Genomic DNA, 16,424 nt, shown 5'->3' on the forward strand with positions numbered 1-16,424 from the left:
GCTACTCTAATTGTGCAATTGGGTTTGTGCGCTACACACAGGCCACATTGTTGACCCATGAAAGGACAACACCAGATAAGTGCCATGACAAGGATCCAGTAATTAACACTTTATTTCATAGCAACACGAAGCAAGCTTATGCTGGACACATAGCGATGACATCAAGTGATGCACTGCCCAAAGCCAGATGATCTGAGTTTTCACTATCATTTCTGTGCTTGATAATCACTTGAAAGTGCAAAAATTAAGACAAATAAATGAGTGCTTCTTTTTGTGTGTGTGTGGGGGGGGGGGGGGTGTAAGGCACGTACGTATGTGAAACTCAGGCCCGCGGGCCACATCTGTCCCACAGTGTAATTATATTTGGCCTGCAAGATTATATCAAATGCATGAACCAATAATACTACAAGTCCCTGAAAGCTTTTCTGGCTTTGCCGGTGCATCAGTAGGGAATGGCAAGCCCCCCCGCTCCTTTTCGTGTCAGTCATTAGCAACCATGCTATCACTCTCGTCGGCCAAATTACACGTCCCCTTCCAAAAATAGCCAGACGAAAGATGGAAAACAGGAGCTTTCAGGACAGGTGGACAAATTATCTGCTCATCATTGCAAAGGACAGATTTTAGTCTTGTGTGCGGCCCCAACGAGACTTTACCGAAAGAGTATAAAAACAGAGTGTATGCCGAGAAAAAAAGTGCATTAGGTCAAAAATCAGAATGTGATCCGTGAACTGATCTTGAATGTATTTTTCACATTTTTTGTGCTCCAGTGCAGAGACTAAGTATTTTAAAGTGCGTATGACACCAAAAACCATGTTATTTTTCGTATTTCACGTGGTGTTTTATGCTCCTGAAAGAAATGGACTGCTTGGATGTGCGTGGAAGCGACCGTTTTATATATTTCATTTTTTAATCCCGCGCCATGAAAATGAGTGACTTTCGGCTCAAGTTGAGAAAGAGGGTGCTGTGACGTGTACGGTAGAAGGAGTCCTCCTCACTATCCAGCCATACTGTTGCATGAGAAGGACTAAGGATTCAGCTTATTTTGCGGATTAATGCGTTTATTTTTCGCATCACGCCAGCCAAACTGCTGCAGAAAAATTTTGCTGCACCAGGGAGAGGCGCGAGTCTTTTTGGGGTTTCAAAAGGTTCCCATTCACCGATGAATTTTGGCCATAACAAGCCGTAATACAGTGGGACCACTGGACTTATGAGGAAGTGAGTAAACATCGTGTTTTGTATCATGTCAAATACTGGGATCATTTAAATACGTAGGTGGCTTGCATTTTGTGGCTGACATGCTCTTTGTCCACTCGGCCAACGACCGGCGGCTTGTCGCACATCCCCCCGCCGGGAGAGCACTATACTCGGCTTATTGGCCTCTTCATGTGCTCGGTGTTCTGTCAAATTTTACACCCGTTTAGAAATTGCAACTTTGTGTTAAAAATAGCCGCGAATACAGCGATTACAAAGTAAACACTACAACCTTAGGTTTGATCATGGATGGGCATGTAAAAAGCTCTCCTCATACACATCCTCCCATGTTAGCTGCACAAGAACTGCAGCTGCTCTCCTATGACTCTCTCACTGTTTACGTCTTCGCCGTGTAGTAAAGCATTATTTCACCATATTCGTGTTGACTATGTGACTATGTGATAACGTGCTCCTCCAACGTCAGCCGGTTTGTCCGGCGGTCATTGTCCAGCTGCTTCTCCTCAAACGAGCCCTTTGCCCTAAGCAGGGGAACGACGAGTTCTAACTTGCTAGCCGCCGGGAGGGTTGCCAATCAGCGTAGACAATCGGCAATCCCACAGCTGTGTGAAATGGTCCGGGCTAGTTATGTGTGATTTTTCGCTTCGAACACTTTGAAACCTTACTCGCCTCGGTTCGGGTTAAGCATGTCGCCTAGCTGTCACGCCTCTTGGTTTGTTTACATTCTCTGAAGCCAGGGCAGGGAAATGACAAAAGCCCGACTAACTACGGTGGCATAAAATATCGTTCGGGAGGTGTGACAGCAAAAGTGAAGTCGACAGTTTTGACCATTATGGAGTAATTTTGCCATGTCGTACTGAATAAAGGCATTTTTATTATTTCATTTTTTATTTAGCACAGGCTGTTATTCGTCATGACCATACCATTTATTTAGCTATTAGGGAAAAATTCTTGGATAAAAAGAATATCCTGTAAAAATATTGGAGTAAAGAGACTGAAACAATGACATTTTGTGGCTCTCTTTGTCGCATTTTCCTCATTCTGAATAATTACCCCCCAATGGGCTGAATAGCAAAAAAGATGAAACCATTCTCCCGCCGACGTCATCCTCCTGTTGGGGACGCTAGAGGCCTATAATGGTAGGCGTTGCTAACCTGCAGATTAAAAGACTAATTTCTCATCATCTGCGCTTCGCGAAATTGTTGAATATAGTCGAATCGTCTCAAAATATGATTCTAATTCACATAATAAATCTATTTAGGACTTTTTTTTCTCCTGCCGTACGCACTTTAAAGGTTGCTAGTTCAATGCTTGGGTACTTGGGTCAATTTTAAGATAAATTTGAGTTGAATTTCAAGTCTAAAAAGTTTAATTTCATAGACATACTATGGAGAAAGAAAACATGCACAATTACAGTTAATTTTGTGCAGGTAACAATCACTCGCAGGTTTTCACAAGCCCCCCCCCCCCCCCCCCCCCCCCAATATTTTCACCATAGGGGTATCCAAAAAGTGTGCGTTCCCTCTAATTCATGTTGAAAAATCATAAAGCTGTGAAAGCAACACATAAAATTTATGATTTTAAATATTCTTTTTAATAACTGAATGCCCATATTGCCTTATTTAACTTTCACATGTTCTTGTTCACATAGTATTTAAAATGTAGACGGTTGATGGATAATAGCATGTTTTTATTTAAACTTTAGAATGTGTGAATCAAGAGTGATTAAGAATTTGCATTTCATATTACAACTTTCACTTATAAGTATTATGCTTATGGAAAAAAATATATTTGGAGAATAAGAGTCTTCAGTATTTCATATATGTTGATGTTTTGGTGGGATTCATTGATATTTAGATTTCAAATTAGGTTACAGCATGTTTCTTGGGTTTAGGGCATGACTGCAGTAGAGCTTGATTTAAACATGGAATAAAATATGCAAAATGTTGTTCAGTCTTCCTATGCCCCAGCTGATGCCAATCAATGTTTTATTTCAAATACAAATACAGTTTCTCTTTTTTTTTTTTGTATAGGAATAAGGATATATCAGAAAGCATTCACACAAGAGGCTGAATTAAGCAGATTTGGGAGAAAAAAAAAAAATTGAGTTAGCTGGAGTAGGGTCCAGCACCACCACGACACTCGTAAAGATAAGCGGAAGATAAATCAATGAATATAGTAATTGAATTTAAAAATAAACTTCATTTCCATGTTACATGTATTCAATTTCTGTAATCAGTGTTGTCTCCATACATTTAGTATTCTGTCTACATTTGCTTTACAGTTATTAACCTCAGTCTAAGAGCTTGATAATTTAGTTCTTTGGATTAAAAAGATGCATTAAATGTGGGAGGAAAAATAATTTACAATCTGATCACATCATTTAAAGTTGAACCCCATGTATGAATTTCTCCAAATTATAAGTAAAGTTAAAGGTTTTAAATGCTGAAATTTAAGCAAACAATACAATACACATATTGTTTGTGGAGAAAGTATTCAATATTTATCACAACAAAACCAAGTGTGGGTACCCACAAGTGTTATTAATTGTAAATTTTAAGCCTACACCCAATGACAGCCAGTCAAGTTATTCGAGAAGTTATTTTAGTGACGGTTGTCAACATAAATAACCGTCATGTTTCACAAATAAAGAGTTGTCCAGTCATTTGATCTGTTTAAGAGGCATTTTGAACTGAGTTTGATTAAGCTTGAGCGTCTATGTGCAAACCAACAGAACCCAAACACTGTACTGTACACATTTGGCCCTGGACAGGCAAAAAACAAAAACAAAAAAAACTCACCTTCTCTGCACAAACGCATGGCTTCGCGATTTTTCCCCAAGTCTTTGAAACTTTCCTCCAATTCCGCACCTAAGAATGGGCCAATATGCCCGCAGACACACAAATAAATAGTTGCACGTTGCTACCACTATGGTTTCTTCATATTCCGCCGACAACTGCATGCAAACGGCCAGAAAGAAGCACACCAGCGCCTGCGACGGTAGCGCTCCGCCTCGCTTCGGCGTACACGTTCGGGTCGCGAGAGGACTCACCGTCGTTGCCGTGGAGTTTGGCGGCGTCGACCCAGCTGCTCCAAGGCTGTCCCACCATTATTTCTGGACTCGGTAAGGATCTCCGCTCCGCAACAGTCGCCATTGCTGTGGAGCCTTCTCCCCGCTGGATCGGCTGCTGCTGCTGCTTCAGCTGCTGCCTGGCTGCTCGGCGCTGCTCCCCCCTGACGTCATCCTCGGCCCTTTCCGACATTCTTTCCGCTACAATGTAACGACACGAGAGTCAGCTCAGCACAGGAGAGGACTTCCCTCACGATTGGCATCACACATCGACTCGCTTTTCGAATCATCCAAAATAAACAAGTAAAAAAATATATAAAATGGCGTGTGTCCACCTGGAAGGGGTTTACAAAAAAAAAAAAAAAAAAAAAAAAAACCAAGCCTCTGAGAAAGTGTGATTACAGCTGACGGCTTCTGATTTGAGATTTAAAGTGCACGTATTACTTTTTGTTATAATTACCAAATCTTGCAATATAACCACAAATTGTCAATAATGTTCATATTTTAAGGAGTCACCCTCATATCAAAGCGAATTTTAGCAGCCTTCTAATATGACCCCTAGGGTAAGTGAGCAAATATGGATAATATCAATGTAATCCAGGGCTGGGGTCATTACTCTTTTCTTTACTAATTAATGTGAATGAGTTACTTCATTCGCTGCCACTGACGGCGCTAGCAATCATTCGTTGCCAACCCTCCCAGTCAAACTCGATTGGACGTATAGTGCCGTCAATGGCACTGAAATATGATCATTCAATGCCAATTGTTCCAGTGTAAATCAATTTGAAGTCTATCATTATCAATGGCAGCCTCTATTGCCATTGTTTTCAATAATTTCCTTCTCCTGCTAACTGCCAGAACACATTCTGTGACGTAGACTAGCAGTGATTGAGCTAATAACTAATGTTACTGTATTTACAATATCTATGAAAAGAGTGAGCATGTTCAAGGTTTCTCAAAACAAAGATCAGCATTGATCAAACAATGCACAAAACAGATATAGATTAATGTGCACTACAAATCTTTACTGGTGTTTATATTTTAAAATTATGACTTCAAGAACATTCCTAGAAAATGACAATGCCCCATCATTGGCGAACTATTTTTAGAACTCGCCCACAAGCTTCTCACATGATCCACAGGGGCTACCAGGTGCCCACAGGCACCATGTTGTGACCACTGGCATAATGTAAAGCAATGGTTCACGAGTGCAAGAATCTTCAAGTTCTAGCATCAATACTACATGATTGCTTTTCTGTGGATATCATCTTTGACCATGTAGCAGAAAAAGTCCCACATACTGAATAAATTAATTTGCCTGGAAAAAAAAAAAAGTGAGTTCTCATAGTAGATGGGTGGTCCATGTTCTGATTACATTCAAATCCCTGGAGTGCTTGTGCTGCTGTGGTGCATGGTTTAAATTGAAAAGGGTAAAATAGTTAACTGTCAACATACCTTTTTTGGACAGTGTCATTCATTTACATCTACAAGCATTTTTCAAAAATACTTACTGAATCAATTAGTACTATATTTCTATAGATTATTTTTCTTATCTAGTCAAGAAAAGTGTGACTCGCCTGATAGAGTACAAAAAAACCCCAAATAAATAAATAAATGAAAGCAGGCTTGCTCCAGCTCTTCAATCCAGTGAAGAGCTCTGGGGAAAAACATTAAGTGACCACTGCAAAATTATCCGTTCATGCTAACAAATCATCATTGAGAGACAAAAAAACACAAGTGTTATACAGTATGTATCATTTTCTCTATATACCTCTATGGTTGCGTCACAATCACAGCAAACAGCATTTCGGCCCATTTTACGTCCTAAATACTGTATATACAATATCCTTGTACTTTAGAAGTTCGACATTAGAAGTAAATATATGGTAAAGATATGTATTGATATTGTAGGATTGAATAATGACATTTGTGTTATAACAAGTCCATACAATGTAAATCATCAGAAGCATAATGTGAATTATAAATGACCAAACATCCTCTGCTGTCAAAGTGTACTAAATCAAACCTGTTTATCATTTATATCGTCATGGTTGCTGGTTATCCAGTGAAGAAAGTGTATGAAGAAAAGAAAGAAATCTTAATTACAGATCAGTCGATTTAGTCTCCAACATGGTAGAGCAGTGGTGACTCATTCATACCGATGGATTAATATCCCCTTTTCGCGTGCATTTCCACTAGATTATTAGACACAATGAGGAAGACATTGTCTTATAAACAGGGGCCATTTTATAGGCATGTTGATGTTTGTCCAGAATTAAGTTTTACTTTTACTTTCAAAATGAAACAGTCACCAGTGTGTGCCTAGTCTTTTCACCCTCATTGACAAGAAAAGGCAAGCATTTAATTAGAGGTTCAAAAGGTAAAATCTTTCCTGGCGCTAAGCATTAGCAATTGATTTTTGTTGTTGTACATATTTAAACAATTTTAACAGAACACTACAGTTGGGAAAATGTAAGGTGATTAAAACAAAACATTCTGCAAAACACCAAGTACTGAGGCACACTTGCTGGGACATTCTGCACGTTTCATTTGAAAAAAACCTTCATCTGATGTTGTTACTGCCTGACGCATGAGGGGAAAAAACAACAAAAAATGCTATTAGAATGAGGAAACTCATGACTTTGGACGTGTAGTAAAAGACTTGAACATTATGACCACGTTTATGCGACAATGGTCTGAACAAAAACACAAAAGTGGGGTTTTGTTGTAAAAATATTTCTGTATACACAACTGATTTGTGAGGGGAAAACAGAGACACTAAAGTCTATATGAAACTTCCAATTTGCCAATGTAGTATGCATGCCTATTGTGTACAGTGGGGCAAATAAGTATTTAGTCAACAACCAAGTTCTCCTGCTTGAAAAGATTAGAGAGGCCTGTAATTGTCAACATGGGTAAACCTCAACCATGAGAGACAGAATGTGGAAAAAAAAAAAATGACATTGTTTGATTTTTAAAGAATTTATTTGCAAATCATGGTGGAAAATAAGTATCTGGTCAATACCAAAAGTTCATCTCAATACTTTTGTTATGTACCCTTTGTTGGCAATAACGGAGGCCAAACGTTTTCTGTAACTCTTCACAGGCTTTTCACACACTGCTGCTGGTATTTTGGCCTATTCCTCCATGCAAATCTCCTCTAGAGCAGTGATGTTTTGGGGCCGTCGTTGGGCAACACAAACATTCAACTCCCTCCACAGATTTTCTATGGGGTTGAGATCTGGAGACTGGCTAGGCCACTCCAGGACCTTGAAATGCTTCTTACGAAGCCTCGCCTTCGTTGCCCCGGCTGTGTGTTTGGGATCATTGTTATGCTGAAAGACCCATCCACGTCTCATCTTCAATGCCCTTGCTGATGGAAGGAAATTTTCACTCAAAATCTCTCGATACATGGCCCCATTCATTCTTTCCTTTACACAGATCAGTCGTCCTGGTCCCTGTGCAGAAAAACAGCCCCAAAGCATTATGTTTCCACCTCCATGCTTCACAGTGGGTATGGTGTTCTTCGGATACAATTCAATATTCTTTCTCCTCCAAACACGACAACCTGTGTTTCTACCAAAAAGTTATATTTTGGTTTCATCTGAACATAACACATTCTCCCAGTTCTCTTCTGGATCATCCAAATGCTCTCTAGCGAACCGCAAACGGGCCTGGACGTGTACTGGCTTCAGCAGGGGGACACGTCTGGCAGTGCAGGATTTTAGTCCCTGGCGGTGCATTGTGTTACTGATAGTAGCCTTTGTTACTGTTGCCCCAGCTCTCTGTAGGTCATTCACGAGGTCCCCCCCTGTGGTTCTGGGATTTTTGGTCACCGTTCTTGTTATCATTTTGACGCCACGGGGTGAGATCTTGCATGGAGCCCCAGATCGAGGGAGATTATCAGTGGTCTTGTATGTCTTCCATTTTCTAATAATTGCTCCCACAGTTGATTTCTTTACACCAAGCGTTTTACCTATTGCAGATTCAGTCTTCCCAGCCTGGTGTAGGTCTACAGTTTTGTCTCTGGTGTCCTTTGACAGCTCTTTGGTCTTGGCGATAGTGGAGTTTGGAGTGTGACTGACTGAAGTTGTGGACAGGTGTCTTTTATACCGATAATGAGTTAAAACAGGTGCCAAAATACAGGTAACGAGTGGAGCCTCGTTAGACCTCGTTAGAAGAAGTTAGACCTCTTTGACAGACAGAAAGCTTGCTTGTTTATAGACCCTACTCACCTACGTCACAAAATGACGTGTCGCTGTATCCGGCCGCCATATTGTCTGTATTTTTTAGACCTATTCTCATTGTTTTCAATTAGTCGTGCAAGTTATACAGCAATTCATGGAAGCCCCGGTGTTATCTGACGCTGTAAACTCATTGGATGCGTTGCATAAAAGGCGTTATGTGGAAAAGCTTCAGTTTATCCATTCGCCAGATCCATATTTGATGCCTAAATCGATGTTTTTCGACCCGCTGTCTTCGCCGTCTTTGCCTGACATCTGCGAGCTACCCTGATATTTACAACTATCTTGTCCACACAAAATCAGCCTATTCTCACGAAAGTTTGAAAAACTTTAAGAGCTTGGAGGCTTATAAATACTTCGTTGCTTGTTGGGTGAAACAGGTCCTCGTCCACGAAAATTCGGCAGGAATCTATCTTGTGCTCGGGAAGTGAGTTACGAAATTTTCAATTCAAAATCTTTTGTTCTTGCTAACATCCACTGTCAAGTCTAATGTATTTCATGCCTTTTGTCAATGGAGCTAGGGCTTTTAATGTTTATATGGTTTAGCGATAGCACTCTCACTACATACATATATAATATGTAACAAATATGAAGTGCGATAGCACTACTCCAGATTGTCCCTAGCTGAATTTATTTTTTGGCTTTTGACCTCAATAGTGAAATTGTAAATTAATTGTATGACAACTTTCTTATTATCCCCTTATAATTATATATTTTCAGGTAGTTCATTCACAACGTCTCAGTGTATGTTGTCGGCGATTAGCCTAGCAATGATCTTAATTGTGGTTGTCAGCCCAAAACCCTCTAAATATATATTAAATGCATCTTACCAGATATAAAATGACTACTACATAATCTGTGGTAGTCGTTTGGAGCCCAGTTTTCTCGTCGAATTGCAGCAGTCCATCTCGCTCTCCTCTCCGGGTCTCTCGGAATACGGTAAAACTCCAAGTCTCTCTGTCTATCTTCTCTGTTTTTGCAACCGACCGCCACGCACGACTTCACCATTTTGATTATTATTGTTAACGAGCAGAAAAACACGCCATAATAGGAGGAATTTACGAAGCGCTAATGCATTAACATGACGAGTAGACGGACAACATGGCGCGGGGGCATGGCTGTGACGTCACGTGAGTAGGGTCTATAGGTGACCAAATACTTATTTTCCCACTCTAATTTGGAAATAAATTCTTTAAAAATCAAACAATGCGATTTTCCTTTTTTTCCACATTCTGTCTCTAATGGTTGAGGTTTACCAATGTTGACAATTACAGGCCTCTCTAATCTTTTCAAGTAGGAGAACTTGCACAATTGGTGGTTGACTAAATACTTACTTGCCCCACTGTAGGTGGCAGCACCACTAAAACCTGATTCCTGCGTGTAACTCTTCTGCTTGGTTATTTCTTCTTCCATTCCATGTCGTCGATATGCTGAAAGATTCTTCTATGTTTTAATGAATGTGCGATGAGCGTAGTCAATCGTTGACTCATGGAAGGCATTACCCACTGCTAGGGAAAGTAGCTGGTTACATGACGCTCTGATGCCACTAAAACTCAGTTTTGCGTTTTCAACCGTTTGGACAGCGACGACAGGGTGGAGCGTCGTCAAGATTTCCACTTTGGAAATGGTCTTCAGTTTTTGCGGTTCCAGCCCATCCAAAACGCTGTCTCAGTCTAAATGATGGATATCCGGGAAAGTTTTTTGCATTTTTTCCCACGTTACCGTTGTCACGTAAACGGCTTCTTAAAGTATTTTACTGGCAGTAGAAACTACTGTACGTGAATAGTGAAAAAGGTAAGGGAAAAGAAACGAGTTCGTAGGGTTTGGTGGAATGCGGAAATTACACAATTTGCAGGATTACGTTCTCTGTATATGATGACGTTGCAGTGTGAAAAGAATAAACTGATTCACAATCCTGTACGCACATGCACATAAAGGGATAGTACCAAATGTCAAACATTTGAATATCGATCTTAACATGAATAGTGGCAGCATGTAGACATACCCTTAAAGCGGTTTTGTCCATATTTCATTATTGCTTTTGGAAGTACTGCAGCATAAGTAATACAGGCCACTGTTTAAAAAATAAATCGCCCAAATTTGAAGTCACCAAAAATAACATTCTCCCTTATTTGATGTAACAAAATAGCATTAACACAATTGTGGTGGGGATTTACAAAAGGTTGTTTTGTAAACAGTTTCATAAAAAGTTGTAGGTATGCAGGCAAGGATACCCAGCGGACAATACTCACAATACTGTGCTGGAAACATGCTTTTGTGATCAAACTTTTCTTCAACGTGCATGTATTTGTGGCAAATATATGCCATTCTGCAGTCTTGCATACATCCTGCATGGTTTTATCTATTGACATTGATGACGTGATTATCACATTACATATTGGTATTGATTTTATACTGTAGTCCTAATCTGATTTGGGGGAGGGGGGGGGGGGGTTAATACAGAGATACTTTACACTGTTGGTCGCATAACTGGTGGAAGAAGTTTTAAAATTATTTATCAGAATCTTTTGTTTTTTTCTTTTATCAAAAACCTGGAATTTGAACAAGTATGAGTACATTTTTAAAATCCACTGCATATGATATTTAACTATGTTAAAGAGTATCTATTGCATAGCGTAAATAAAAAAGCTGAAATTAATGTATTAATTTTAAAAACAATACTGTAAACATTAGGTCTTTTGAACTATTTTGCCAAAATGTACATGCATGTTTTGTCCAGGAAACAATGATCTGGGAAAGAAATCAAAATTAAGGTACAAGAGCAGCTTGCAACCATTTCAGTAAAACATGTGCAATACAGTCAATGTGATTATAAACCATGAAAACACAAACACAGATCAACAGGTTAGCCATAAAAGATAATGAACCTCATTACTGTGAACTAGTACGATTTGTATAATTAGTTTAAAAAAAAAAAAAAAAAAAAAAAAAACCTTATCAGAGTGAGTAAGTCACGACTTCCTGCTCTAATTCCCCAAAATATACTGTACATATGTAAAGTTTAATTACCTATGAGTGCTGAGAACTGGGTTCCTAAATATTTACTGGACCTAAACAAGGTGCCCAAAATATTTATAAAGAGTTTACAGAGTATGTTTAACACATATTGTCACGTGGCCCCAAGCCAATGGTGTCAAGTCATTTTAAGACCTTTATGCAGCAAATTTTGGTTAATCCTTCAGGCACACAATCACAATAAAACTGTATTTGGGTGTTTGGGTTACTTTAAGTATCCATTTGGTGTTTTGACATTTACTGTGGAAATTTACTGCAGATTTTTATTAGAGGTGCACGATAATCATTAGTCCGATAATTATCAGATTTATGACATCATCCAAATAAATCCGATAACATTATTAATAGGCCCGATAATATATATTTTTGCCATGGTGTCGGTGGATTGGGATGTGTGTGTTTGTTTCCACTCCTGTTTTGCCAGTATGCAAAGTTTTGTTACTGTTCGAGAGGTTGTATTTTTCCATCACTGAGTGATAAACCTTACTATGGCAATTAGCAAATGTTATGTTTACAAGTCCTTGAGAGGCCTTTTGGTTATTTGTAGGCTTGCTGTCCTATAATTGCCAGGTTAAGAAAGTTGTTTCATGGGCCAAGACCACAAAAGTCTCCTCTCCTGTTGCACCAAATGTTTCATCTGCTGACAAAGCACCATTCGGTTTATGTTTGTTTTAGTTCACTGCTCATTGTTCAGGGGAACCCAACATAAATGATATTGACTGATTGACTGTGATTGACTCAAATGATATTTATTTGAAAAACTTAATATGGGCATTTTATTTGAAGTCAAAACTGTTCTTTTCTTTGTTTTGTTCATTATAATAATGTTCATGTCATCATGGTAATTCTGTTTAGGTCAAAGGCAAATATCTATGCTGAATCCACCAGTAGTACTTTTGACCTTCAGGTGTTCTAAGGCTCAGGTAAATATAAATTTTAAAATTATATATATACATTATCGGTTATTGTATCGGCATCGGCCTTGAGGAACAGGAAGTTATCGGTATCGGTTTCAAAAAATGGATATCGTGCACCCTTAATTTTTATCAACTAAATTAAAGTAATAGTTTAAATAGAATGATGTGCCAATTAGGTACAACACCATAATAAATGTCTTCAAAAATACTTATGAAACGCACTAGCTTGCATCATATCAACTCTTATTAAATCAACGGGAAAGAGATGATAAAGAAGTGATATATTACCTTGGCAAATAAGGAAAAACGTAACTTATTTATAACTCAGTCAGGTGATCCACATCAGTTTGGATTCTCGCTGGCTGCCGTACAAACTGAAGAAGAAAAAATCTGGAAACACATAAACATTGACAAGTTAGAATGTTCTTTGTTTATTGTTGTTATGTCTATAATTGCCAAATAAAAAAATATCCATTCCAAAAACATTTTCTTATTTAAACCTCAACCGCTAATCAGTAATCCTCTCCACGAAAGCCTTCTAGCTTTATATTCACAATTGTAGTAGTCACAAACCACATGCAATCTGGTTTATGATTGCATTTCCTGTTTGTTTAACAACTTTAGTTGTTGCTCCTAAAACAACGCTGCCTAAAACAAAGAAAACCAATGAAAAATATATCAAGTGTATTACAAAGTAATATGCATGTAAAGATTACCATAAATAGATAGACATCCTAACAACGTAATGTTCGCTTACTGTTATCGCTCACATCTCCCGTACAATGAATGTAAATAAGACGAAACTAACTTGAACTTTTTTAAAAAATGGCCTCTAACCAGCAGCGCATAATTACAATGAACAGACCTTCGTGAATTAAAAACAGTCTTTCCTTGTCAAGCACATTAACTTCAGCTCGCATTCCCAAGCCAGAACAAGTTTTGTCTCGCTCCCCCCCTCTTACACACAACAACGATCATTGGTCATTTTAAAAAAAGGTGAGATAGTCGTGCAAAATAGTACGTTCACTGCCGCTATGAGTAAAACTGGAAAACCTGAGGTATCCATTTGACAGGACCCGTGTAGTTACAGTAGCCCGCATCCATTCAGGCGCTATGCGGCTGCTCTAAACAGAGCATTTGGTGGCTACGTCGCCCTGCTAGCTAAAGCCCGAAGCCAGCCATAACTAGCATTAGCGAGCGAGCTGCCAGGAGCCTGACAGCACAGCACAAGTCATCAGCAGTCGTCACTGAGCCGCGGCAAGTTTGCCCTTACCAATCCTCTGAGTGCCGTACGTGTAAACAAACGCCAGGCCGATTGAAATCAACAGGATGCAAGGGGCAAAGGGGGCAGCACACGGCGAGAAAGAGCGAGTGCGCTGCTCAGCCTCTGTGGAGGTCTTCACCAGGTGCTTCCATGTCTGTTTACCAGACTGCATTCTGGGAATGTGACGTCACTGAGCCTTCGACGAGCGCGCCCCGGTAAATAGCTCACGTACAGTGTGTCTCTCATTTCATTCAAGTGGATTTAGTGTAATACAGTATGAATTCGTGACAATATTGGGCACCAGAGCGCTATATAAAAGTCATACATGGTCATCTAGAGTTCGGAGGTCAGTTAATCATTCCCAGAGGTCGGAAGTAACAAAGTACAAGTAGGGAAAACTAGTTACTCTAGTTATTTTTTTCTAGTTGGGAGTACCTGAGTCGAGTATAGTATGTATTTTATTTTTTTAATTTAAATCTGACGTCTCTATATGTGTATATGGCGGAAAACACAGACAAGACTGAAGAAGCACTTTCTGCTCTTGCACTCCTCTTTAAAAGAAACTGCGGTATTTTAAGCCAAAACAACTGTTATGTTTGATAGAACAATATGTCTATATGCTGCCATCGCAGATTCAAGGCGCATTAAGCCCCCAAACTAGGGTTGTTCCGATCATGTTTTTTTGCTCCCGATCCGATCGTTTTAGTTTGAGTATCTGCCGATCCCGATATTTCTCGATCTGATTGCTTTTTTTTTTTGCTCCCAATTCAATTCCAATCATTCCCGATAATCTTTCCCGATCATATACATTTTGGCAAAAAATGAATAAAACTCGGGAAGAATATATACATTCAACATACAGTACATAAGTACTGTATTTGTTTATTATGACAATAAATCCTCAAGATGGCATTTACATTATTAACATTCCTTCTGTGAGAGGGATCCACCGATAGAAAGACTTGTAATTCTTAAAGGATAAATGTGAATTTGTATATTGTGACTAAATATTGCCATCTAGTGTATTTGTTGAGCTTTCAGTAAATGATACTGTAGCCATTTAACTGTTCTGCCTAAATGCATGATGGGAAGTGCAACCATGACTGTGCGTAGTGGTACCAATTGATATATCTTCTCTGCGTTGGGGACTAACATAGTGTTAAGAAAAAGATCAATTACTACCTGACTTCCCCACATTGCTTCCCACGATATGTCAAATCATAGGGAGAGGGATTGTAAAGATTTAGCCAATTAAAAAACTCTCACTCTACTCATTTTAGGCTGCCTTTTAGCTCTATATATAGGTAAAAGGGCACTATTACAGATTGAACGCGACAATGCGTGAGTGGGTCGCGCAGCACATGAGTTAATTGCGTTAAAATATTTTAACGTGATAAATATTTTTTAAAAATTAATTACCGCTGTTAACGGGATAAATTTGATAACCCTACCTTAAGCCTAAACTAAAGACTCTGGATGAGTGTAACATATTATGTCTGTAACGTTAAATACAATTAGAAAACGATTTAATTAAAAAATATATATATATTAAAAATAAGGCAATAAGGCCGATATTTTTTTGCCGATTCCGATACTATGAAAATGACGTGATCGACGTGATCGGACCCGATCGATCGGCATCCCGATCGATCGAGACATCGATCTCTACCCCGAACTATTTTTAATTTGTCCGTTTTACCCTGAAAACCCCCGTTTACAGACGTCGTGCAACCGCTTTTGTTTCAACCCAGCCATAAAACGAAGGTAATTAATTATAATTATTATTCAAAATGTCTGTCGTTTTTAGCTTAGAATCATTAATTGAAAAAAATTATTCACTCACATATTTTAAACTTTTAAACAAATTTTGTCACAATGAAAAAAATGGCATCTGTAAAAAAGTCACGGATATCTACCTCATTACGATCGATTAATTGCATTGTTTTTGTTGCTGTCGCATTTTCTCCGATATTTTAGATGATAAATAATCGATCCAAACAAAGAAAAATTGAAAAAAAAAAGGTTTAAAAGGGTAAATATATGAAAAAGAAAATCTCGACCACTCCTTGATGTCTGCGATTTCTGCATCGCGACCCTTGTTATATTACCATGTTTCACCCATAAAATCCCCCAAAAATCCAGCTGTGGCCATTCTCAGCTGTGTCTTGACACTCAATGATACATGCTACATGGAGTTTTTGGATTGAAACAAGGTAAGTACGCGATAATATGTCGTTAAAGTCATGGCGTCTGTAATCCTGCTCTCGCTTGCTCTCACCTCCAGATAGGGTTTTGCTGTTTAAAAAACCTTTTTAAAAAAATGCCCTCCTGTTCAAATTTTTTCTTCCCCCAGAAAATTGAGATTTTAAGCTTTCCAATGATGTATCACACATGCATATCGGACAATTTTGAAAGTTGGCCAAATTGGAGGTCTCAGAGCAGAACTTCAAGTCACCTGAGTGTTTTCCACCATATGTGTATTTTATTTATTTTTTTATTTTTTATTAGATTCATTTACACGAGGTACAGTGATTGGACAACATAATGGACAAACCTAGCATTTTGGCATCATAATCATTGAACATAAATGTTCAAGAATGGCATAAGGAACATTCTAATTAAGTTGAGCATCTCATATAGCTGGCACAATCCCCAGACCTCAACATTATTCAGCATTTATGGTC

General features: G+C 38.8%; 1 protein-coding gene across 1 annotated transcript in view; it reads right to left on the reverse strand.

The window, feature by feature from the left end:
- The window catches only part of LOC130921531 (ataxin-7), a 49,880-nt gene extending 35,983 nt beyond the window's left edge, over nucleotides 1–13,897 (reverse strand). The window contains exons 1-4 of the mRNA XM_057845551.1: nucleotides 13,750–13,897; nucleotides 12,765–12,866; nucleotides 4,262–4,480; nucleotides 4,011–4,079 (exon numbers count right to left, since the gene is read on the reverse strand). Of these exons, the coding sequence (XP_057701534.1) occupies nucleotides 4,011–4,079; nucleotides 4,262–4,472 (280 nt within the window). The 5' untranslated portion in view covers nucleotides 4,473–4,480; nucleotides 12,765–12,866; nucleotides 13,750–13,897. The remainder of the gene's footprint in view (nucleotides 1–4,010; nucleotides 4,080–4,261; nucleotides 4,481–12,764; nucleotides 12,867–13,749) is intronic.
- Between the last annotated feature and the right edge of the window lie 2,527 nt (nucleotides 13,898–16,424).

The sequence above is a fragment of the Corythoichthys intestinalis genome, chromosome 9 (assembly GCF_030265065.1).
Source record: "Corythoichthys intestinalis isolate RoL2023-P3 chromosome 9, ASM3026506v1, whole genome shotgun sequence".
NCBI lineage: Eukaryota > Metazoa > Chordata > Actinopteri > Syngnathiformes > Syngnathidae > Corythoichthys > Corythoichthys intestinalis.